The sequence below is a fragment of the Vitis vinifera genome, chromosome 3, assembly GCF_030704535.1.
Source record: "Vitis vinifera cultivar Pinot Noir 40024 chromosome 3, ASM3070453v1".
In the NCBI taxonomy this organism is placed as follows: domain Eukaryota; kingdom Viridiplantae; phylum Streptophyta; class Magnoliopsida; order Vitales; family Vitaceae; genus Vitis; species Vitis vinifera.
Window position 1 is genome coordinate 29,848 of NC_081807.1, and position 25,615 is coordinate 55,462.

The following is a 25,615-nucleotide window of genomic DNA, read 5'->3' on the forward strand; positions in this document are numbered from 1 at the left end:
CTCGGTCCTAATAAGACCTCACCAAACCTATCACCGACAGCGATCCCCCCTACCCAGAAAATAGCTAAAGGCATTCAACAGTCTGTACGCAGCAACCAATCAACCAATAAAGACAAAGAACCAATATGGGGAGAGAAGGCTTACCAAAAGTCAGAAGAAACACTATTGGAAGCAACTAAGCCCTCATGGACCAAAACTGGTGAAAAATGCGGGACTATCGCGAAAATAAACGGTCACTAGAGTCACAACAGTGAAAAATGCAGGAGACGTCGGAGATAATGGACGGTAGGACGACAATGACTGGAAATTACAGAGTGCAAGGGGGTAATGGTGTGCGAAAAAGCTTTCAGACCAAGGAATGCTCAAGTGAAATCCCAAAAGGCTTGAGGTTCCCTTATTTATAGGAGACCAAAACCCTAGGGATCCTAAAAGGCAGTCGTCATAGTACATAACCCAAAGTAGCGGGCCACCTGGAAAAACGCCTATGTAAAAGTGTCCTTCCGGTAAGCGGATGACACATGTCTCACTCACTTTAAGGAACTCCAAGAGACCGTTTCAGCCCATCCACCCCTGTCCGGACACAAGTACACGTGTTGAAAGAGGGCATTTAGGGGCCTTCTCTTACGTGTCCACCCACAAAATTCCTCCACGCGTCTGTCCACATGGCATCGTTCCGGCTAGTCCACGTGTCACATCTCTCATCATTGTTTGGACGAATTCCAAGACATTCGGGGAACCTCATGTCCGGACCATTTACGCCACTGAGCGGTATGTACTCTCCTAATAGCATCAAGTCTTCTCTAGTATATAAGACCATGACTAATTGACATCGAATTGAGTGATGGGACTCTTCCCATCCTCACGTCTGCGTCAACAGACAAGGCCTTAGGGCATCATCAAGGTGGAAAGGATGGCAGGCTATGTCATGAAACGTCGCTTGACACAACCCCCCCCCCCCCCCCCCCCCCCAGTTGTCCTACAGATGTGATGATTGCTTTGTCACTACTGCACAAATCATCATTGTATGATCTAACTCACCATCGCTAAGCCTTACTCCACCTTAGAGCATTATAAAAACACGACTGAAGGAAAAGGAAGAATAGAGGACATTGTGAGCTCTTTTTTTTTCCTCTCTTTCTCTCTCTTATTAGGGATCTCTAGCCTAACTTGAGTTTCGAAGGGTATGCCCGAACAACCCATCCAGACATCTTTATGCAAGGAAACAAGGAGTCTAGATTTCGGTATCTGAATGGAAACTTCTCTTGCCACGACTAAGGGAGGAATCCATCCTCAATTAACAAAGTATCAACAGAGAGCACTTGTTGATAGTGGAACACCACTAGATTGGACCTTCAGAAGAGTGAATGTAAGTAATATTATGCTAAATCACTAAAAAATCTTAAATTTGCATTTCTATAACTTTTTCTCTTTATTTTAAATGCAATTGCTCTTCTATTATAATTACTTTAGTTTTGCTTATAGTTATCTTTTACAACTATTTTAACTTTGTATGATGCAAAATTTAATATGATTATAATTAAAGTGTGTTTGATAATGATTTTGTAAAGAATTTTTAATTTTTCTAATATTTGAAATCATGTTTAATTAAACTATGGAAAAAAAAGTTTAAAGTAACATATAAAAATAATTTATTAATTTTAAATTTAATTTTTTTCCTTCTTGTACTTTTTTTCTATTTTTTTTTTTTACATTTTTCTCAAAATTCTTTGAAAACCAAACATAGCATTCGAATTTCAAAATTATTTTTAAAAAATGATGTTTATTATTTAAATAAGAAAACTATTTTAAAAAATAGTTTGAAGCAAACCTATAATTCCATCCCCTAATTTTTCTTTCTCTTTATTTATTTATTTTTCTAAAAGAAAGAAATAAATCGCTGGATTGTGATGGAAGGTCGATCAAGTTATGTGAGTAAAGTCGAAGTCATGAACGGTGATCGGAAGGGAAGATAGAAAGATCAAGGTCTCTGAGTAAAAGTCAAGGAATAGTGTGGATACAATTAGGGCACGAGCGCGAGACACACAAGTTTCTGCGTATGATATACGTGTTGTTTCATTTGTGTTTCTGTCAGCGAAGAAGAGCGAAACGCTTTAACATCACACTGTAACTCCTTTCTCTCTATCTCCCCTAGTTTTCACTCTATCTCCCCTAGTTTTCAGAGGGAGAAGAGCAACGATTAGTGCGCCCTGAAGAAATGTGAGCCATGTTCTTACCTTCAAATCGCTAAATTTAGGGATTCTTTGTGTTTTTTATGGCCTTTACCCACTATTTGGTTGCCAAGAAAATAGAGGGGAAAAGGAAGGAAAGTCGTATTACCACTCTTATCACGTCTCTTGTTCTGATTTTAAAAGGAAATCGAGAACGAGGAACTCGAGTTTACGTGGTTGAATTAAGTTCCGGTTTCTTTCTTTGGTTTTCTTCGTTGTTTAATGGCTCAAATGATGTTGAATAAGACCTGAAAGAGTTTGATCTTGTTTTTATTTCCTGCATTTTCTTTGATACGTACGGAGCGTTAGGGTTAGGTGCTAGCCGGGTAATTTGCGGGTTCGGATCACGGCTTGGTGGAAATTTTAGCTATTTTAAGTTTAAATGAAGAGAATGAAAATAAAGGCAGAGAGGGTTTTGAGTTTTGAACAATGGATAGTCTAACACACAAAGATTTATAGTTTGCTTCCCTTGCACATAGTTTTCTGACTACCAATCGCAGTATCAGAGTTTAACTATCCATGGCTAAAGTACAATTTATTTAGAGTAATTTTCATTTCTTAGTAAAAGTTTCTGCATTTTGTGCTGAAATGATTAGCCACAATAAGATGCGAACATTTTTAGTCTCGATTTATATCACTGTTTAATAAGTGTTAGCATTTTTTGTACTTAATTGAAAGGAAAGGAAAAGAAGGTTGTTTTCTTGTGGCTTAAATCCTTCTGGGTTATTAATAATAGTATATATTAATCAATTTAACTGTGTTTTACACCCTATATCTAAATGTTGTGAACATTTTAGATTTTGAGCAACCAATAACCATCACCATTTGGTGATCTAGGCTGAAGATTTTGTAGCAAGGAGTGAATATTTTATATATGATCAGTGTGGCAGTGAGGCCACAACAAAGAGGTTGAAGAACACACATAAACTTCCACACAAAGTAGCACATTCAACTATTTAAGTCATATACTTGAATGTTTTATAGCTTCAGACCAGTAAGGTTGATCAAAATTTAAAAAATTAATTTTTTTAAAGAATAAAATAAAAGAAAATTACCAGCCTATTGGCCACCTTTTCATAGACTGCAATAGCCCATTGGTTTTTAGGAGTGGATTGAAGAGGTCAGCTACCTCTTCCATGGCTTATCTCTGATCTGTCAAAGACCAGTAAGGCAAGATATTGAAAAACAATATTTGAGCATTCACAGCACTATACACCAACACTGGGGGATCTTACCGAGTCTTGCCGTTCTTTTGTGTTGATTTCCAAGAAAATGAATAGCTCGATTCTGAAGTAGGGGGATGATTTAGTTGAGCTGAGAGTGTGTTTTTTTTTCTTTTCTTTCTAGGGTTGTGAACAATGGGCAGATCTGAGACCTCTCAGTTCATTTTCCTTGCCTACTTGTTTTGACAACCAAACAACTTGTGGTTTCACTGACTGTGACTAGATTGTAATTTGTTTATAGTGATTTTATCCCTCATTTTTTCTCTGTGATCATTAATCACATTAAATTGGAGGGAAAGAAATGAAGTTATTGTTTGATTCTTTTGGTTCTTGTGTTGACTCTGGAGAAAAAAAGAGATTGAGCAAATTAGTTTAAATGGTTCTCTTTGATTCAGTTGAATGGATAATTTTGAACAACATATGTTTAAGACCTAGAGCTTTAATTTATTTTTCTTTCCTACATTTTATTTGCAATCAAATTGAGCATTAGCATAATTTGTTTATAACCATTCAACTTGTGTTGACTTTGCATTATTATTTTTTCTTTTCCTTTTGTTTATTCAGTGATCTATGGAGCCAACAAATGGAGGTTTGTCAAGCAATTATGGTAACCCAATTCCAGTAAACTTTGAGCCCTACAAGCTGACTGGTATTCGCCACTTTTCTATCTTGTCATTTGTCCAATACTCATTCCCATTTTTACATTCATTAAACATCTTCTTTATTTCTTTACATTTTGTTTAGACAATTTTTTAATTTTTATTTTGTCTATGGACATTGTTTTTGCATATGTGCATCTCATGCATGTTTACATGCATTCTGATAAGAAAATACATGTTTGCAAGCATTAAGAATATTGTTTACTTAATGAAGAAAGAAGGGAAAAAATAAGAGGGCCTTGGTTATTGGTAAGTAAGGTTTAAGTTTGGATCTTGATGGAAGTGATAGGGTTAAAAACATAGATCTATGGTCATATTTTTGTGGATGTATTGAATAGTCAATTTTTCATGCTAGAAAATTCTATAATACTGAACTGTGCACTTTTTCTTTAGGAGCAATACCTCCCAAAGGCAATCAATTGAGGTAGTCCACATGTAAGGTTGCCAGATACTAAAAATAAACTGCTGAGACTTACATTTTCCGTTAGTAGTTATGCGGAATGCTCGTAATTTCTTTTTAATGGAATATCTTCTTATGAAAAGGTTATTTTGATGCTCTTAAAACATAATTTCCCTACATTTTGTTGTGCATGTTTTGAGTTACTTGAAGTTATCCTAACATGGTTTTCTGAACTTTATGGTTGTCTAGCCTGTTCAGCTGTTTTATGCTTTATGATTTATGAATGTGATTGCTCATATTTTAAGGTCTGAGTATGACTTTTCATATTGAAAACAGAGTTCAACTCCACCAAACATAAAAGGATCTGGACATTTGAAGAAAATATGCATTCTGAACCAAAACAGAAGCGGCAGAAGGCTGGCCCAAATGTTGTTGATTATTCTGATCCATTTGCCATTCCCAATTTGCTGGAAGGTTTAGATGCCGGAAGATTCGGAAGTGTGACTAAAGAAATAGAGGCCCTATGTGCTCGAAGGATGCAAATGCTTCAACCTTATTATGTAATGTATCCTTCACTTTCATATATGTGCACGGATTTGGGAAAGAAACAGGGCAAAAAGGCTTCAAAGTTGGTGAATAGAGAGGCCTCTCATTTGGCTCACGAAGATGTTATAGATCTGGAGGATGATCACGTTGTTGATGATGCTCTAACAGCAACAGCTGTAGAAGATGCAACATTACCTGTTGTGATTATCGATTCAGATGATGAAGACTGTGGAGATCAGAAGGTCTCTCATCCACCACAGGAAACAGCCTGGCCTTCTTTCTCATATCAGGAAGTTGTCTTGAGAAAACCTTCTGTTGGACTTCTTGCAAATAATCCTGTGGTAAGTCTTTTCCTGCATTTGTAACTTTAGCATTACATATCTAAGAGTGCATGCATTTCAAATTAATTTCAACTCACTTGCATGTGGTTATGCTCCTGAGGACCTAAACTCACGATTTACCCTTCTTTCACTTTCAACTACTTTTCAGTTATGAGTTATCCCACTTTAAGAATTTTGGAGATATCTATGCAAGTGGTGGATGAGCTGGAAAGTTTTTTTTTTTGATATAACCATTTAATCCTTTTCTCTTCCTTAAAGAAAAATGTCATGAGTTTTTTAGTAATTCATGTTTTACACCTTTAAGAAAAGTTATCTTAACATACTCTTGCTGGTTGCCAGAATTATTTTCTCAATTTCCAACTAGTCTGAGTGAATAATTACAGATTGAAAATAAACAGATAGTTGAAGAAGTAAGCATCCATATTTGACTTCTTGGGAAACTTAAGGATAAAGCAATTTTTTTTACCATCTCCTAAAATGCAGTCTTTTTTGCAGCAAAAAGGCCATAAAGCTGGTCTCTATGGCTTCGCTTAGGGAGATTGAGGATGGGGATGTGGGTTTCCACGTTAGATTCCATGCATATAAAGCAAAAATGGTTATTCATCAAGTAAACGAAAAAAGGCCAACCCATTTTGTTATAGGAAAACAGAGTCCTAACTTTTTGATAGGCTAAACTTTGACATTAAAGCCCAAAAGAAGACTCTTAATACTTTAAAAAAGAAAAAAAAAAACCCACAGTGCTGTGACCATTGGTAATGTTATAGTTGTTTGTCAAATGTTATTTATTCTTGCTTGAAATTTTTATCAGTATGTGCTTTATTGTTGCAAATTAACTTTTATGATCTTTCCAATATGATTATTTTATGACCATATCCAGGTTAGTTTTATTGCTATATCTTTTCTCTTGCAATTTTTTATTAGTTTCTAACCCATTGTTATTAATAACAATATCTCATAAAAAATTAGCATCTAATTGATTGTTTAAATTTAACTCTTATGCTGTTTGCAATCTCATTATTAATTAACAAATCCAGGTTAGGGATTATGTTGGGAGTATAGCCCCAAAAGTAGAAGAGGGAAGTCTGATGGGTGCTACTGAAATCAGAAAAGATAAGGATGTGTATATTGGTGTGGGAGAGAAAAGTTTGGTGGCTAACCTTGAAATGAAAAAAGTGCAAGGTGAATATGTTGGTGTGGAAGATGATATGGAAACCAATGAAGGCAATCTTCGAGCTAAGACTGAAGATGATGGTTTGGCTGATATGTGGCAAGAGTTTGATTTGGCCTTACAATCTTCAAAGGTATTTTCATTTGAGTTATTTGTCTATCTTAGTGACTGAGTGTATCTTCATTCAAATTTGCTTTCTTCCAAAAAGATATGATCTTTGAATGGTTGTCATTCTTTTTTATAAACTATCAATGATTCAGTGGTCTGATTTCTTTTGCTATTGTTAAAATTTCAGGTCTACTTTGTTATTTGACACAAGAATATTTTGGGGACCTAGGGTTTTGATTTTGTGTGGAAAATTATATGGTTATTGATTGGAATGGGTAGTATAAAATTTGGAAATAGGATTAAGGTTTAGTAAGGTTGAATTTTGATGGGCTCATTGAGTGGTTTTGCTGTTGATTCACTATACTCCTGCCAATGTTTGGGGTGGATTATTTTTGGGGGTTGAGAGGATAGAAAGTTGAAAAACAAAAGAAACCTCAGTTTGGCTAAAATCTATACTCTTTTTTTTAGGGGGAGTAGGAGGAAAGAAAGGGCGTTTTACTCTCTTTTTGGAGGTAGAGAATCCTTTTTTGGAGTTGACTTGCTCCATTGATTGGGCATTCTGGGTTCAATAACGTTGCTGCAGATTTCCTACTTAAGAATCCCTGGCTAGGAGGGTTTGGGATTGTTGTGGTCTGTCAGTTTGCTGTTAGATGGGTATAAAGAAACAAATATTCCTACTCTAGACTTGATACTTCAGATTTAAAATTTAAAAGATTGAAAGGGATTATTTATTAGAAAAGGATCTACTTGCAGATGAAGATGATACATCAATACTTCAATCTCTCTCTCTCTCTCTCTCTCTCTCTCTCTCTCTCTCCCTCCCTCCCTCCCTCGCTAATTTTTTACTTATTTTAATAGTAGTATTCTATCTGCCTGAAACCCTTAAAAAATTATTATTGCATCAGTTCCTCTAGCAGCCTCTTCTGGGGCATCCATTTAATATCCCTTTCTTGCAGCAACAGGGCATTCTGGGCATTCATGTCCACCCTCTTCTTCGTCAAGACTAGTGACAGCTACTCACGAGATGGCAAATGGTTGAAAGTCAAAAAGTAAACTCCCCCAATTGATCAAAACCAAAATTATCATTAAATACCAGTCACCAGAATTGCCTAGACCATGGCTACCAACATTAGTCATTTTTTTTATATTTTTACCTCTACCATTTGTTGAGGTAGACTGGTACTTTGTGACAGGAGACATCAGCATTTCAACATTTCTAAAAGTTTTACAAGAAAAACCTGGAAATAGGGTTCCATCTTTGTTGGGTGAAGAACCTTCAATTCATCAAATCATAACTATTATCATTCCGCATCTGTACCAGTCACTGGCATTGTCTGAATTTTTAGCACTAATGTTGATCTCTTTTTTTTTATGGTTGTGGTTTGTTTGTTTGTTTGTTTGTTGTTGGGTGAGTATGGTGGTGTTGGGTTTGGTTGGGGGGAGTGGGAAGGGTTCATTGGGTTGAGACAAATAGAACCATCATTGAATACTGGCCACCAGAATTGCCTGCACCAACATTGTTCAATTTTTAGAATTTATACATTTACCATTGGTCAAAGGAGACTGGTATCAAGTGGTATGAGACACCAGCATTTGAATATTTCTTAGAGTATTACATGAAAAACAAGGAATAAGATCTCATCTTTGGGGGCAAAGAACTTCCAATTCAATAAAATATAAGTAACACTCTTTCCAGTGACTGGGATTGCCTGGAGCTCTATCAATAATGTTGATTTTTTCCTTTTGTTTGTTTTTTATTATTTTATTTTATATTTATATAACTAATTTTCTTTCCATGATTGAGGATTCACTAGATTCCTATGTGTTTTCACTTAAAATGGCCAAAGATACTATTTACTTTTGCAAAATATCATTTTTTTGCTTATCTGAGAATCAAATTCATTAATCACATATGCTATTGCATGATTCACTATTAGCTTTGATAGAGTGAATTAGCTGGGAAGCTCTTGTTATTTTGTATATCAAAACCACTTTTTTATTGAATTTTTTTTTGCTATATAATTTCAAGTATTTGATTCTCTAAAGTTTCTGATATTTGGTTCAAATTTATAATGCTTCCTGTAGGATGTTGCTGTGGATCCTGGAGAAGACGAAAAAGAAAGCAAAGAAGAATGTGAGCATTCTTTTGTTCTGAAGGATGATATTGGTTCTGTTTGTCGCATCTGTGGAGTTGTCAACAAAAGTATTGAAACCATAATTGAGTACCAGTATACTAAGGTATCTTTTTTTTCTGTTATCAATTGATTTTATTTTATTCTCCTTCTGAATGTAACTGTTTGAAGCTGGATCGATAAATAAGCAGGCCTTGAATGGTGAATAGCAGATGGGGGTAGCTGAAATATGTATAATTTGCATAAGGGAATTGTTTTTTCATGCAAATAATCTTGTTTATCATTTTTTTGCAACCCTGCCCCCCCACAAAAAAAAAAAAAAAAGGAAGAGAGGAAGAGAAAGAAGTCAAAGAGAACAAAATATGTTTTCTGTTTGAGCTCAATTAGTTACTCAAATTATAATCTGAATTAGTCAAAGCAAACATGATGCCTTTCAAGATAAATTGTGTTAAGTTACATGTCAAAGAGAACACCAACCCCCCTCATCCATCCCATACTTCCCTACAATCACTTGCTTCTAGACAAACTTGTTCTCAAATGCGAATCTCTTACACCATTTTCCAAGAAGGGCCTTATTCAAAGTAGACAAATTTCTAATACCCAAGCCCCCATCTTTTTTATCCATGTAGACTATTGACTAGTTCACCAAATGAAGCTTATTTTGGAGCTCCCCTCCCCAACACCCCCCTCTCCCCAAAAAAAAAAAAAAAAAAGGAAATCTCTTTTAATTATCTCCGATCTTAAACTCACCTTAGAAAGGATTACAAGTAAAGACATGTAGTAGATTGGTAAGTAAGAAAGAGTGCTCTTTACCAAATTCAGTCTTCCTTCTTTTGACAAGTATGACCTCTTCCACATTGTAAACCATTTTTTCAATCTTTACTCCACTATGTCCCAAGCAAAGATTTACAAGAGGTTTTCAATGGAATGCCCAAATAAGTGGAAGGGAGAGAGCCCACTTTACACTCCAATATCGTAGCCAAATCTTTAGAATTAGAAACCTCCCCCGCTAGAATTAACTTACTTTTATTCAAATTAATTTTTAAATGGAAATTACCTCAAGCCACATGAAAGCCCAACTCAACATAGCTATGAAGGTTGGTTTACCTTAGAGGAGTTCAGATGAGGGCTAGAGGTGATGAAGGGGATGAGGTGTCTCATTTGTTGTTTGCATATGACACTCTTGTTTTTTGTGAGGCTTCCCAAACTCAAATATTTAAGCTAGTTGCTCATATGGTTTGAAGCTTTATCGGGGCTGAAAATTAACTTGGATAAGAGTGAGTTGATTCCTATTGTTAAAGTAGATCATGTTGAGGAGTTGGTTTCAGAGTGAGGGTATAAATAAGGCAAACTTCCATCTACCTACCTAGGTTTGCCTCTAGGTGCTTGCTTTAGATCAGTGGTGGTCTAGGATGGGGTGGAAGAGAGGTTCCATAAAAGACTCATTTTTTATTTATTTTTGGTCTTTATTTTGTATTTCAAGGAAAGTCAAATTAAGGTTGAAGAAAATTCAAAGAGATTTCCTATGGGGATGTGAGGGGTTAGAGAAAAATATGCATGTTGTGAAGTAGTCGACAGTATGTATGGAGTAGAGCAAGGAAAAAAGGGGAAAGGTGGGGGAGGGAAGGTGTTGTTAGGCACTAGGCATCTACATCTTTCTTTGTTGAATAAGTCACTTTTATGCAATGGAACGAGTGGTATGCAATTGAAAGAGGAGCCTTTTGGAATTGGCTCATTAGTGGAAAATATAGGGGAAGAAGATGGAGGAGGTGTTTAGTCTTTTGTGTGGTTTTTTGTATTCAAAGGGGAGGACCTCCCATCATTTTCTCGTACTTTTTTTTCTAATATATTTCTTTTTTTCGATTTAAAAAAAAAAAGTATGAGTTGGGTACAATGTTAGGCTTTAGAAATCTATCAGGAAGGAATAGAATAACTTCTATTGTAGTTCTTTTGTGGTGGGTAATGGGAGAAGGGTGGAGTTTTGGAAGAATAAATGGTGTTAGGATGAACAATTGTGTGTTTCATTCCCTTCTTTATATGCCTTAGCCATTTCAAAAAAGGTTTGGGTTGCGGGATCTATGGATTTAGACACGAGAGAGAGGTCATTGGAGCCTTGTTTCTCTAAACCTCTAAATGACTGGGAAGTGGACAATGTAGAGGATTTATTTTCAAGGTTGCAAAGAGAGGCGCTTGATAATGCGGGGAAAGACAAGGTGGTGTGGATGACCTAGAGAAACAACAAGTTCTAAGTTGAGTATTTATATGCCGCATTGGAATTGAGGGAATCAATTTTCTTTCCAAAGAGTGTAATGTGGAACTCTTGGGTGCCTTCGAAAGTTAGTTTTTTCCATGGGAGGCTAGTTTAGAAAAGGCTTTGACAGTAGATCAACTTTAGAAAAGAAGGTGGTCTTTGTTCAATAGATGTTTTGTTTGTAAACTCCTCCATTGTGCCAAGGTCAAGGTCCTTTGGCAGTTGCTATTTGCTCTTTTTGGTGTCCAATGGGTGCAAGTTGCTACCATCAAGGAGGCTTCCTTGGGGTAGCATGGTCCCTTTATGGGTAAAAGATGTAAGAAGGTTTGAAGAGCAACTCCTTTGTATATCTTTTGGACTATGTGGATGGAAAGGAATCAAAGGTCGTTTGATAATGAAGAGCATTTGAATCAATATTTGAAGATTTTTTTTTCTTAGAATTTTGTTTTCATAGGTGAAGATGTACATAGAGATAGGTTCTATGTCTTTATGTGATTTTGTAGAATGCTTAGGCTCTTGTTAAGAGGGTATTTTTTTTGTGTTTTCCCAGGTTAGATGTGCTTAGGCACTATTTGGATACGTCCTATGTACTTTGGTGAGTCGTCTTTTGGCACACTTTAATATATTTGCATTTTTTGCTTATGAAAAAAAAAACTCCAAATGCTCATTAGAGTCACATAGAATCAAAGTATCATCAACAAATAAAAGATAAAACACTATCATACCCACACCTCCTCTCCCACTAGCTAAGAAGCCCACTCGAAAGCCCCTTTCCATTGTTGTACTACTATTATGTTTTTAAACTCTATTACTATTAGGTTTTTGTGATGCAAGTAAGGAACATTTGAAAGTTTTGAGCTAAGCTTTCATGTGGTTTGAGGTAGTCTCCGAGTTAAAAATCAATTTTCATAAAAGTGAGTTGATTCCTATGGGGGTGGTTCTCTATTTTGAGGAATTGGCTAGGGTGTTGGGTTGTAAAGTGGGTTCTCCCCCCTCTTGTTATTTGGGCCTCCCTTTAGGAGCCACTTTCAAGTCCCCTCATGTTTGGGATGTAGTGGAAGAGAGATTTCAGAAGCGACTCGCTTTATGGAAGAGACAATACTTATCAAAAGGAGGGAGATTGACTTTGGTAAAGAGCACTCTTTCTAGCCTCCCAATCTACTTCATGTCCTTGTTTGTCATTCCCCACTAGGTGTGCTTAAGGTTGGAGAAGATCCGAAGATATATTCTTTAGGGAGGAGGTGAACTCCAAAATAGGCCTCATTTGGTGAGTTGGTCTAATGTTTGCATGGAGAAAAAGGACAAGGGCTTGGGCATCAAAAATCTTTCCTCACCGAATATGGTTCTCCTTGGAAAATGGTCTTGGAGGTTTGCTTCTGAGAACGAGCCTTTTTGGAAACTAGTGATTATAGGGAAATATGGAGAGGAAAAGGGAGGTTGGTGTTTTGGTGCTTCAAAGGAAAGTCATGGGATGGGCCTTTGGAAGGCCATCAAGAATGGGTGGTTGGAGTTTGGCAAAAGGGTAGCTTTTAAGGTGGAGAATGGTAGAAAAGTGCAATTTTGGAATGACAGGTGGTGTGGGGAGAATGCCTTGAAAGAGGATTTTCCAAGCTTGTACTTTTTAGCCTCCTTTAGAGAAGCTTGGGTTGCCCTGCTATGGGATGGGACAAGAGAAGTGGGTCACTGGAACCTTGTTTTCACAAGACACAACGATGATTGGGAAATAAAAGATGTGGAAGCTTTGTTTAGAAAATTAAATGGACAAGTGCTTAGAAGGGATGATGAGGATGTCATGAATTGGTGGATTTCAAAGAAAGGCCTCTTCACTGTTAAGTCCTTTTACTCCTTCCTAGCTCCTTGCAATGTTAGAGAGTTCCCTCAAAGTATTTTTTGGAATTGGGTTTCGAATAAGGTGAGCTTTTTTGCTTGGGAAGCTTTTGGGGGGAGAATTCTAACTATGGATCAACTAAAAAGGAGGGGATGGTCTTTACCAAGTAGGTGGTTTATGTGCAAAGCTGAAGAGGAATCAGCAAACCATTTCCTTCTTCACTGTCCCAAGGCAACCATGATTTAGTAGCTCATCTGTGCTCTTTTTGATGTTCAGTGGATCATGTCTTTTTCTATCAAGGACTCCTTAGTTGGCATGGCTCTTTTGTTGGGAGGAAAAGGAAAAAAGCATGGTATGCAGCCCCATTGTGTTTATTTTGTCCTTATGGAGAGAAAGAAATAGAAGAGCCTTTGAAGACACCGAACTAATGGACCAAGCTATTTTACGGTCCTGTTTGTACATGTTTTTGGGTTGGGTCAGGGTTAATGTTGGCTCTAGCTCGTGGTCTTTACTCAATTTCATTAATTGGTTGAGGTGTAAGTAAGTTGGTGGTTTTTTGTGTTTTCCTTCCCTTTTTAAGCCTTTTAGCCTTGTATACATCGTGTATCCTTTTAGGTGTATTTTTTTTGCTTTCTTAATGCAATTGCATTTACTTATAAAAAAAAAAACTGTATTGTCACAATATCGACTTTTAATGCAGATTAAATATGTCTTTCAGTTTTTGTGTATGCCCCATGAGGGCAACAACAGCTGTTTGAGGAATATGTTTAGTAACTTGAAATCTATTTTAATTGAACTAATTCATAAATTGCTTTAAGATTTTGTTATGCAACAAAATATGATTTGCAGGATATGTCCTGAATTGTTCACTGTTAGGCTAATATCATGATTCCCTCAACATTTGTTTTGCTACCTTTAATTGGATGCATCATAATTTTTTTATCTGAATTTTTTATAGCAAAACCATTGTTTCTTATCTTATTAATATTTACTCATGTAAGTTTCTGATTTTCTCAAGTCTGCCAACTTCTATTGGAAGGCTTGGCGGTTACTTTAGCAGTCAATTACTATATGGCATGTTACATAACTTAAGCAGGCAACATGCTCATTATATAGTTATTCTTCAATTAATGAGGACCAGAACTTTTCTTTTTCGCTGTTTATATGTTGCTCAAATGATTGCCCATCATGTCTTGGCTCCTAGGTCTCAGCCTTTTAGAGCCTATTTTTTATAGGTAAAACAAATTATGTTAAAAGGCACTAATGACTTAAAGGATACTCCTTTTCTATGCTTTCATAATGGGCTCAACCTAATCTCAATTTATTGTGGTGGCCATACTTTCTTTCATTTTCTAAAGTATTGGAGAATGTACATTGAAATTTTGAAAGGGGGAGTGTGAAACCGGTCAAGTTTTCCATCATAGTACACAGGAAGTATAGAGAACCACCAGATTTGGCCAGCCAAAAAGGAAAAAGCAAACAGCAAGCAGAACTCACTAGGACCATTTAGTCCATATCATTCAAAAGACCCAGTTACGGTCTCACCAACTGGAAAACCCTACCCAAATAATTTAAAAGACGTGATTAGTAAGCCTATAGCTGGGTTTTAGGTTTTACGGTAAGTTTATTTCTATGGCGATTTGGATTGGACACTGCCATCCTTGCCTTCATTGCCACATTAAATTCATCCTCCTTTGAGGGTTTATTTCTGACTTTAAACTATTAAACATAAAATAGCATGGCCAAACCGCTCATGGGTTTTTTAGTTTTTTTCTTTTCTTTAGTTCCCTGTTTTGGGATATTGTTGTAAAATCAATATTTAATCTCTGGTAAACTTGCTCAAACTTTTCTTTCTGTTGTGGGTTTTAAGCTCTGATTCAAACTGATGACCTACCATCCTTCAGGTGGATATCTTTTCATAAATTTTTATTAATGTGTGATAGTAGGACCAATTCTATTTGACACTTAATACTTCCATTTCAATACTGACTGTACTGCATCTATCTTTCAATATAGATCATATTTAGTATTATACAAATGTATGCTTTGATGGTTTTGCTTCTAATCATAGGAATTTTTGTCTTCAAAATTGGGATTTGCTGGATGCCAGGTTGGATTAAGGACAGTGGTTGAGAATGATTTTCAAGAAAAGACAGTTACCATTTTCTTTCATTAAAACCAGGAAGGATCACATGCCCAGCACATGAGGAATGTGGGAGGCTTTACAATTTTGTTCTAATATCTTTTTTAGCATTTTTGTTTTTTGTTTTTTTTCCCCTTTGCTGAGGTAGGACTTCTTCAATGGCTTCTTCTCCTCTATATTCCTCATTTATTTTTAATTAAATTTTTTATGTAAAGAAGACCAATTACCAATTGCTGGTCATCCTAGCCCCCACCTTTTTATAGGCAGTCTTTCAAAATGCTCAAATTTACAAAGTTGCTCTTGGCAACCTGAAAAGCATTTACCAGTTCACTGAAGAACACCTCCTTACCTTTTTGTGGGTTTAGACTATATGCAGATACATAGGAAATGGAAAAGTGGGAATAGCACAGAAATTTATTGTTTTCCATTGGTTTCCTTTTGGTATGCCATTGGATTAGAGGTTTTTTTTGAGTTATGCATGACAATTACACTTCATTCATTCTTTAAGCCATGAAAAATTTGCTGTCATCACCTCCAATTGTTACCTATGATAAATAACCCAATCTATCAGTTGCAAATATCACAATGATAGCATTATTCCTATTTTGAGGTAAATATAATTCTTTTCCTTTTGTTTATGGGGTTTATTATTTATGGATGTTGATTGGACTTCCTAATACTCTTAACCTTAAAATACTGATTCTTGATCAGATAGATCAGGTTATTATTAATTCTTTTATAACTGGTGGTCCTCTCCTTTGTGCTCTTCATGCTTTGAAAGTTTTCTTTATATCATATGATTTGTCAATAACTGTCATATTATTTTTGAATTTGAACAGTGTGATTTGCAAATATGGTTTTCTCGCACAGGCCATCAGTCAATATACAGTTGCTTGGACCTTGATATAGGGAAATTTTTGTGCTTTCTGGGTTTTATTTATTTATTTTCTTTTAAAATCATATCCTTCTAATTTGATTTTTCCTTTTATCTAGGTGAAAAGATCCAGAACTTACATGTATGAACCTCGAAACACCAAAGATAGAGAGCCAACTGATGACCCTTCAGATGGACTTGGATTTTCTGAGCATAATTTAACTGTAACTGAAATCCACGCACATCCGAGGCACAGCATGCAAATGAAGCCCCATCAAGTGGAGGGCTTCAATTTTCTGGTAAGCAACTTGGTGGCAGAAAATCCTGGGGGTTGCATTTTGGCTCATGCTCCAGGGTCTGGGAAAACTTTCATGATCATTAGTTTCATGCAAAGTTTCCTAGCCAAGTATCCCCAAGCCAGACCTCTTGTTGTACTTCCCAAGGGTATCTTGGCAACATGGAAAAAGGAATTTCTGACTTGGCAAGTTGAGGATATTCCACTGTATGACTTCTACTCTGTGAAAGCAGATAGCCGGCCTCAGCAGCTAGAGGTGTTGAAACAATGGGTGGCAGAGAAGAGCATCCTGTTTTTAGGGTACAAGCAGTTCTCCTCAATTGTTTGTGGTGATGGAGCTTCCAAGGCAACAATTGCCTGCCAAGAAATACTGTTAAAGGCCCCTCAGATTCTTATTTTGGATGAGGGTCACACTCCAAGGAATGAGAACACTGATGTTCTGTACTCCCTTGCAAAAGTTCAAACTCCTCGGAAAGTTGTACTCTCAGGCACCCTTTATCAGAACCATGTGAAAGAGGTATTTAATATTTTGAATCTTGTTCGTCCAAAGTTCCTGAAGTTGGAAAGTTCCCGTGCTGTTGTTAAGCGTATAATGAGCAAGGTGGACATCATGGGTGTAAGGAAGCAGTTGAAATCCAATGCTGCAGATGCTTTTTACGACCTGGTGGAAAACACACTCCAGAAGGATGATAATTTCAGGAGGAAAATAACTGTGATACAAGATCTCCGTGAGATGACCAGCAAAGTTCTGCACTACTATAAAGGAGATTTCCTGGATGAGCTACCTGGACTGGTTGATTTCACTGTACTTCTCAATCTCAGTGCCAGACAGAAGAAGGAGGTTGGAAATTTGAACAAGTTTGAGAGGAAGTTCAAGAAAAATTCTGTTGGGAGTGCTGTTTATTTACACCCACAGTTGAAGTATTTTGCAGAAAAACTTGCTGCAAATGAATCTAAGACGGATGAGATGACTTGTCAGAAAAAGATGGATGAGATCTTAGAGCAATTGGATGTAAGAGATGGAGTGAAAGCAAAGTTCTTCCTTAATGTGTTGGCCTTGTGTCAATCTTCAGGGGAGAAATTGTTGGTTTTCAGTCAGTACCTTCTACCACTGAGATTTTTGGAGAAACTAACCATGAAAGTGAAGGGTTGGAGTCCAGGAAAAGAAATATTTGCCATCTCAGGTGAATCTAGTTCAGAGCAACGGGAATGGTCAATGGAACGCTTTAACACCTCTCCTGATGCAAGAGTTTTCTTTGGCTCAATTAAAGCATGTGGGGAAGGAATATCATTGGTTGGGGCATCTAGGGTTCTTATTTTGGATGTCCATCTAAACCCATCTGTGACCCGCCAGGCAATAGGCAGGGCTTTCCGTCCTGGACAAAAGAAGAAAGTGCATGTGTACAAGTTGGTTGCTGCTGATTCACCGGAAGAGGAAGACCACAATTCTTGCTTCAAGAAAGAATTGATTTCAAAGATGTGGTTCGAGTGGAATGAGTACTGTGGTCACCACGAGTTTGAGGCAGAAACTGTGGATGTCAGTGACTCTGGGGATCTCTTCCTGGAAAGTCCATTGCTGAGGGAAGATATAACAGTTTTGTACAGAAGGTTGGTCATTCATTATTCTTCCATGTCATCACCAAGTTCCAGTCTACGAATTTCACAGTTATGTTGCCTTACATTTATCATTTGAAAATTTTCAGGTGACTCTCACACATCTTCCAAAAAGACTCGTGAGGAGATGGAGACAGGGGATAAGTCATCTGTGCTTTTTCTTTTTCATTCCTTATGAGAGCATTTGTCTGATTTTGTGAGAAATGCCCCTTAACTTCTGGAACACCACTGGCCTAGCACATTGCCATGTTTTCTGTTATTATTGTTCCCTTTTGCAAATTTTGTAATTACCATTCGTACATCATCACCTGTCTATCCTTGTAGATAGAAAAGTGTGGTTTTGTTTGAAAACCCATGTTCTGGCTTTTATCTGCGATCCAATCCTGCTGTTGCGGATAGAAAATCTGTGTTGAACAGGGTCTACAAATCCTATAATTTTCTATCTAGTAAGAGGCAAAAACCTCATAATGACCTTTGCTTGGTGTATGACTCCTCTTTGTTTGTTCTTGTAACTGAAGGATTTTCAGCAAAGAACAACTCGCAAATCAAAGGTTAAAGGAGTTCATTAAATCCCCTGTTCAAGTGGTCCCATGCTTCGTTGGAAATGAGAGCTCTTCAATGATGGATTTCCGTAGTCTTCCTTGTAGATGGATTAGCAGTTTCTTGTATATGCCTTTGGGTGTTTTACTGTGATGTTTTGTGTGTATCACCCCTGTACATATAGGGTGAGATCCTTTTTATTGGCACACTTTTAATAGATGTTCTTTTTGTTTAAAACAAAACAAACAAAACCTCATAGTGCCTCCAAAACTCCTGTGAAGTAATAATCAACATCATGGCTATGATCATCCAATTCATACACTGGTTTTTATTTCAAATATCTTTGCTTCAATACCACAGTTGAAGTAATTGTACAAATTGCCTTCAACATACACTAAAACAAAAAATACGCATCTCATCTTTACAAATAAACTAACTTCCCAACCAATTCATTCTTGTTTTTATATTACAACTGTGTTTGATATATCTCAATACCCAGAAAATCAGGGGCCACCCGACTCGTATTTTTCAGCTTTTGCAAGCAAGCAAACAAGATGAATGAGCCATGGCTTGGTTCCCTTTTTTGAAAATTAGCCCATGCGGATCAGTAATCAGGCACGGTTTTTCAGGCTACAAAATCATGTAATAGATGGGAGGAGCTGAATCTGTGCTGCCGGTTGCCAGGATCCATGCAGTCGAAATCGGCCGTGTCAGTCCCCACTGAAGAAGCTGCTGGGTTGTACATATCGGCCCCCCGCATACCCACAAAACTGTGATGACCTCCATTGGAAATGGGTAAGCTGCCTCCCTCGCAATGCTGCAACCCCAATGTAAGAGATACCCCAGTTCCACTTCCGAACCTCCCCAACTCTGACATGTGGTATGCTGCAGCAGCGGCTGCCATGAACCTATCGCTGCCCCCATCAGACTGAACAATGCCATCTGGGAAGAGGCTGCTGCATTCCTCCACGCTAGGCCTTTGGTCCCCGCTTAATTTCACTATTCCATATTCAGTTTGGGTTTCACCCCGTTCCCCATTTCTGAAACTGGCTCCTGCAGTTGGTCCCCCCATCTCTACATCGGGAGCATTACTGGATTTGGAGTCAAGAAATCGGCCAGTGCTGCATCTCTCGGTTACCGTGGAAGTTGTGCTTGGCTGAAAATCATCACCTCTTTCCTCAGATGCCCTGATATCACTTTTTGTCGCTTTGGGTGCATTTTCGGACGAAGAATTAGAGTCCATATCTGCATCACCTATCTCTTCTTTGTACATCTCTTCCACCATGGGCTTCCAGAGACGCACCCGCGCATTTATAAACCAGTTTGAGACCTAACCCAAACAACAAATAAATTATCAAACTCGGTGTGTGGAATATATGAGGGATGCAAGGTAGTTTTGAGTCATATATCGACTATGATATTGGTTTAACCACCCACCCCAACCCAAAAACAAAAAAAAAACAAAACAAAGTAGTGCATGAAATCCCATCTGTATTGGCAATTCTACAAAATTTTGAAGAACCCCTTCATAGGGAAAAAAAATGTTAAAACATACAAAGCCCGATTTTAGAGCATACAAATCAAGCATTCAAAGCAGCTCGCCAGATATCATTCCTAAAGATTGTAAAATGTGTGCATATCCTTCTCCCCCATGTCAAATAGGTTGCTCATTCAAAGTCATTCTTCAAAACTTCTCTCTTCCTTTTTTTCAATTTTCTTTCTTTAACACTATGTTTGGTTACCAAACCATATGAGGAAAAGAAGATATAAAGAAAAAAAATAGAAAGAAAGAAAAAAGTGAAGTAAAATAAAAAATAGATTGAAAGTAAATAAATTATTTTTATATATTTTTTAAAACTTATTTCACTTATCTTCCACCATTGCATAAAAGACCGAATAATTTTAAAATGTATAAATTTCTACCTAATTTTAATTATATTTTATTTTCTTCTGTATTCATAATAAAACCAAACATGAGAAGACCATTTTCCTTAGCATTTTGTTTTTTTTCCCTAATATATTCCATGAACCAAACATAGCCTAAATGTTTATAGCTATTGAAACCATTGTCGACTTTCCAACCATTTTCACAACATTTCCGAGATTAATGACTATTCCTATGAACTTGTAATCATTGTTTATATGGACGGGAGTGTACAATAGAATCATTTAGTAAATGCAGCCAAGCAAGAAATATCCAAGATCAAAGCTCTACAACATAAGATTGCCTCATAGATGAACAGTTAAATCATTATTAACAATCATATCTACATAATACAATCAGTTCCTTTCTTACCTGACTCCTGGTCAAGCCTGTCTGCCTTGCCAGCATGATCTTATCAGAATCTTTTGGGTAGCTGGAAAACATAAAAAATTAGCAATTTGATGAATGGAAGAGCTCATGTCTTGCAAACAAAAAGTATGAAATGAACTTAAAAAGGATTAATGCCGAGTATTTACGGATGAAGGAAGTGCTCAAATAGCCAAGCACGAAGAATAGAAACAGAGCTTTCAGGCAGCCCCCTCTGTGGCCTCCAGGCATGTTGTTGCATCATACCAAGCTGCTGAAGAGCCCTCTGTTGCCTGAGCTGCTGGTCCACATATCGCAGGCGAGATATTCCAACCCCTTTGCCGTTTCCTGAAGTATCTTGCTCCCCAAGACTTCTTCGCGTTGCTCGAATCTGGCCAGTGATTGCATCACGCAAGCAGCGGAAGTGGCGAGAAATTGTCTGGAGGGCAAGTGCTGTGTAGGGTTTTGCAGCCCCAGATCCTGCTATCACATCAAATGATGATACCACAATCTGCATCTGGTGATAATACTGTTTGTACCTTCTATCAACCTGAGACAATAGAATGATTATCAACACAAGTTCATTCAAATTAGAGGTGTTATAAGGGGTAAAGCTTATACATCAGTCTCTTAGGCATATGAAAACTGGGAAATATCATATTTGTTTTGACAATGATTCATACAGATACAAACTACCGAAGCAGAATGTAGAGAAAAATAAAATTACATCACAGCCTGTTTAAGCAGATTTGATGAATCTATTCTACATCACAGATGGAAAAAGAAAGAGAATGATCAGCCACCTTCTTCACAAAATATGCTAGACTCTCAAAAGCAATTGTTAAAATAATCAGGATTCTACTTTCCGGATGGGTAGACCAGACCAGAAGAACATTTCAAAATCATCATTTTCAATTCCAGGGGTAACTGAAGGGATCATGGCTTGTTTCAATAATTTCTCCTTCCTCTCTCACTCAATCTAGAAATTAAGAATAATTTCCACAAGCAAAATTTGCATCTCATGTATTTGTCCTCTTTATTGCATAGACAAAGTGGGGAAGGGTATCCAAAAACTTAGGAATACCCCTCCAGCAGCCGAAATTTAGCCCATACATTCTATATTCTTTCAAAAAGAATCTAGAAAAACACAATTCATTCATGTGAAATTAACAAAGTTGTGCTTTTGGTGGGGAACTTAGGAAAACCTAGCAGTGGATTTACTTTTGAAGGTCAAAACTCGCTTTAATTTGATACAAGTAAACTGGGAATAATGGTAATCTAAGGTCTTCAGAAGCTTAAATGCAACATGGAAAAAAAAAAATTAACTCTCTCATTTTAGTATGGTCAGTCAGCTAATAATCTCTATCCGTGTGTTTTTGAGTTAAGACTCCAAAACATAAGGGATCTCCATTCCCAAGACATAGACTCAACCATTCACTTCCTTCTCACATCCTTCATAGTAGCTTTACATTATGATATGCCATATGTGAACATCCTAAGGGCTAAGCTAACCAAAAAGTTCAGTAGATAGACTCAGTTCTTCATTGCTTTAATTCTTTCAATAATCACTCTATATTAATCAAAACCCTATGAGAGAAGCAGACAGTATCAATGCCAAATGTTTAATTTCTGAGTACAAAAGACTAGGTTTTGAGCAATCGCATTAAACATCAGGGCAAGAGTTACCAAAAGATTTGCAGGAATCCTTTTTGACAACAAAGAAAAATAAGATGCTTTATTATTATTTAATAAAAAAATGCTTAAATATGAATTGTCAAACTACTCTTCAGGAGAATGGAACATCATAATTCATATATACCAGAACAAATCTTAACTCAAAAGGGAAAAGAATAATGAATGGCAGATCATCACATAAAGTTGTTTATGTGTTCATCATGCACCCATTTCCACACAATCCAAAAGACTTCAGTCTGCAAGTTCTCATACCAGAGAAATTGGAATTTTACATTTAAAAAGGTTTGGTTTAATCGACTGAAAAAAGTGTCCAATGAAGTAAGCCTAAATCATCAGATTCATTGTTCAATTCCACTGCCTCCTGAAAATCCCACAAAACCTTTTAACTTCAAGCATCCTATAATTGACAGAAAGATAGAAAATTGCTAGTTCCTAATCATCAACACCATGTTACCAAATTTATTTCTGAAGTATCAACACCATCCCCAAAATACATTTAAACAACGTAACTTCATGCTGAACAAGCCTGAGAAACTGAAATTATGTCCCCCAGAAACACCTCAAATGGTTTTTTACTTCTACTCTACTTGTTATATTTTAGAGGTTCAATACCAAGCTTGCTAGACTTCTTATTGAACACACAAATCTGTGCACTCCTCATCTTCAATCAGTATCCAGAAACAATTTGCATAAAATGGATTCAAATATTAGAGTATAAAAAAAAAAATCATTTTTTTGAAATATGCAAAAAATTTCAAAATATGCAACCTGTGATATAAATGTAGTGGTAGTCTGAAGTTGATACTTTTGCATCAACTAGATTTGGTCCAGTCCATAGCTAAACTACCTAACATATACCTGAGAAAAGGACCTAGAAAACTGATGAACCAGCTTATAAAATACTAGTGTGTCAGTTCTTACCTCATCTAACATGGCCAAAAGCTTTGTCAACTTGTTTTGTAAATCCTGTCTTTCAGCAGGAGAAAGCTCACTTGAGGAATTGCTGACAGGCTCTTGAGGGTTTGAAGCTGCAGGAGTCATACCAGTTCCATTCTTCAAACCCACATCGGCCTCTTTGGAACCCTTCCAAAGCTCATGTATGTTTTGGTTTTTCTCAGAATCAGGCTGCTTCAAAGCTTTTCGAACATTAACAACTTCATCAAGCAGTTGCTGGGCTGCCTTTAAGTACTTGGAATGGGGAATGGTCCTCGCAATACTTGACATTCCATATGAAGATGGATCCACTTTAATTGAATCTTGATTAGCTCCAAGAACACCTGGTGGCAAAAATTCAGCATTTCTCAACTGTTCATCCCTAGAAGAGCCATTCCTGCCGCCACCTTCACCCGACACTGATGAAGTAGGACTCAAGAATGAGGTGAAACCCTGATTGGGATTCCGATATTGAATGGAAGGAATTTGGATTCCTGAGGGGATTTGTGTGCCAAGACTAAGGGACAAGCCCTGAGCCTGCAAATGCTGCCCGGTGTGAAGAAGGCTTGCAGGGCCACCCAGTGAGTTCATAACTAGCATCTCATTTTTACCATCCCTCCATGCGCTGAAATCATGTTCCACTATATGTGACCCACTAAGGCTTGACAAGATTTCATGCTGCGGTTGGGTGGAGTCGGAAGCTGCCACAGATGGAATTTCAATGCAGTTGTGGTTGTGCTGCTGGGCATTCCCAGCCAATGTGTCCGAGTATGACCCAGAAGACGATGGGTAGCTCATATACATCATATTAGTGGGAAGAACAGGAACTTCCGAATATGATGTGGGCAAAGGTTCCCTTAAATAATGCATAGGGGCAGCATCTCTTTGATTATTTGAACTAGGGTAATATGTAGCCATCTTTTCTTTCTCTTTACTGCCCAGAATTCAGTGTACACTTACCTATTCTCCCTGGAAACAATTATAGGGAAAATTATAATAAATAAAAAAAACAAACTTCCACAATCAAAATTCCCTCAGCAGCATATAAGCTTCAGATAACCAGTATTTCTGATTTGGCTTAAAAGAAGAAAGATAAGCGAAAAAGCATGATCTGGGTTTGTCTTATTGCTACAATTGCAATATGGGTTTCAAGGCTTTAATCCATGGCTTTCATCAGGAACAAAGAAGCTATTCCTGGTGATCTCAGAAGAGTTCATAGAAAATATATACAATTCATAGATAATAACAATTGCCAATGAACTTGTGAAGAAAGGAATCTAGTATATATGCGCAAACTGAAGAAACAAAAAACCCAACTTGGGCTTATGAGAAGGGAGGTTGGCATGGAATCATCAAAGTGTCGAAAGTCTTCTATCATTATTAATGTTTCAAAAGGCCATTCATGCCAACTAGAATACTACAATAGAGCAAAAAGCCTCCATAAATCTCATTTATTCCACACCATCAAGTGCAACAAACTTAGTAATAAATAATAAGTGAATAAAACTAGCAATAATGACCACCTCAAAACCCCTCTGAACGCAGAATCAGAAAACAACCCAACTAAAAAAGAAATTGAACTCTGTTTCTCATGTAACAAGGTTTCAAAAACAAAACCCAGAAAAGAAAACCAATTTTTTTACACACCCGCAAAAGAATAAAAACAGTGAGAAAAATAAACCAAGACAGACCCATAATCAGTTAGAATCAGAAGATCAAAAAAAAAAAGTTTACTTTCTTGTCATCATCGTGTCCAGGCACTGAGGGAGAGTAGAGGAGAGAGAAAAAAAAATTCCTATCTGAAAGCAGCTTGTGAAAATGAAAATAGAAAGGCAAAAATAAAATAAAATAAAACCTGAAAATCCGTAACAGTTGTGTGTATTGTGGGGAACAGAAAAGCTCCGGATCCGCTGAGAACAATCCTCCCAAGAACAGACATAAACCGATCCCGAGATCCATAAACAACCCACAAACACATAATCTCTCTCTCTCTCTTTTATGGGACTGATGCAAACAACCAGCAATAAACAAACTCAAACCCTGAATTTTTAAACGAAAGCATGGCAATGAATTCTCACTTTGTTTGATCTTTTTTTCTAATCATATATTCTCTATCCATCATTCCCATATCTCCCACCCCCACGTGAGAATCACACACCCATCTTTCTCTTTCTCTTTCTCTTTCTCTTTCTCTATATATGAAGCTCAAAGAAGAGGAAATTGAAAAAAGAACAAAAAAATTGATGAAAACTGTCTTTTCACTTTCTGTCACTTTCTCTTCCTTTCATCCTAGTTTTGCTTTGCTTTCTCTATGTTTCTTGCTTGCTTGCTTGTTTGGATGATGTGA

General features: G+C 37.0%; 2 protein-coding genes across 3 annotated transcripts; one reads left to right on the forward strand and one right to left on the reverse strand.

The window, feature by feature from the left end:
- Positions 1–1,814: 1,814 nt before the first annotated feature.
- Positions 1,815–18,213, forward strand: LOC100248561 (protein CHROMATIN REMODELING 35). Of its 2 annotated transcripts, none has more exons than XM_019218911.2 (7): positions 1,815–2,124; positions 4,016–4,100; positions 4,847–5,397; positions 6,432–6,698; positions 8,759–8,911; positions 16,021–17,804; positions 17,900–18,213. In XM_019218911.2, the coding sequence occupies exons 2-7, from the start codon at positions 4,022–4,024 to the stop codon at positions 17,901–17,903; spliced, it is 2,838 nt and encodes a 945-aa protein (XP_019074456.1). In that variant the 5' UTR covers positions 1,815–2,124; positions 4,016–4,021; the 3' UTR covers positions 17,904–18,213. The 2 variants fall into 2 exon arrangements, with proteins under 2 accessions (XP_019074456.1, XP_002273814.2); XM_002273778.4 differs by having other exon boundaries at positions 1,927–2,217.
- A 439-nt stretch (positions 18,214–18,652) lies between these two features.
- LOC100262246 (BEL1-like homeodomain protein 6) lies at positions 18,653–25,114 on the reverse strand. Its single transcript, XM_059735748.1, has 5 exons — positions 25,003–25,114; positions 23,257–24,237; positions 20,811–21,190; positions 20,647–20,707; positions 18,653–19,680 (listed from the first exon to the last, which is right to left on the reverse strand). Exons 2-5 carry the CDS (start codon positions 24,184–24,186, stop codon positions 18,976–18,978), a joined length of 2,076 nt encoding a protein of 691 aa, XP_059591731.1. The 5' UTR covers positions 24,187–24,237; positions 25,003–25,114; the 3' UTR covers positions 18,653–18,975.
- Between the last annotated feature and the right edge of the window lie 501 nt (positions 25,115–25,615).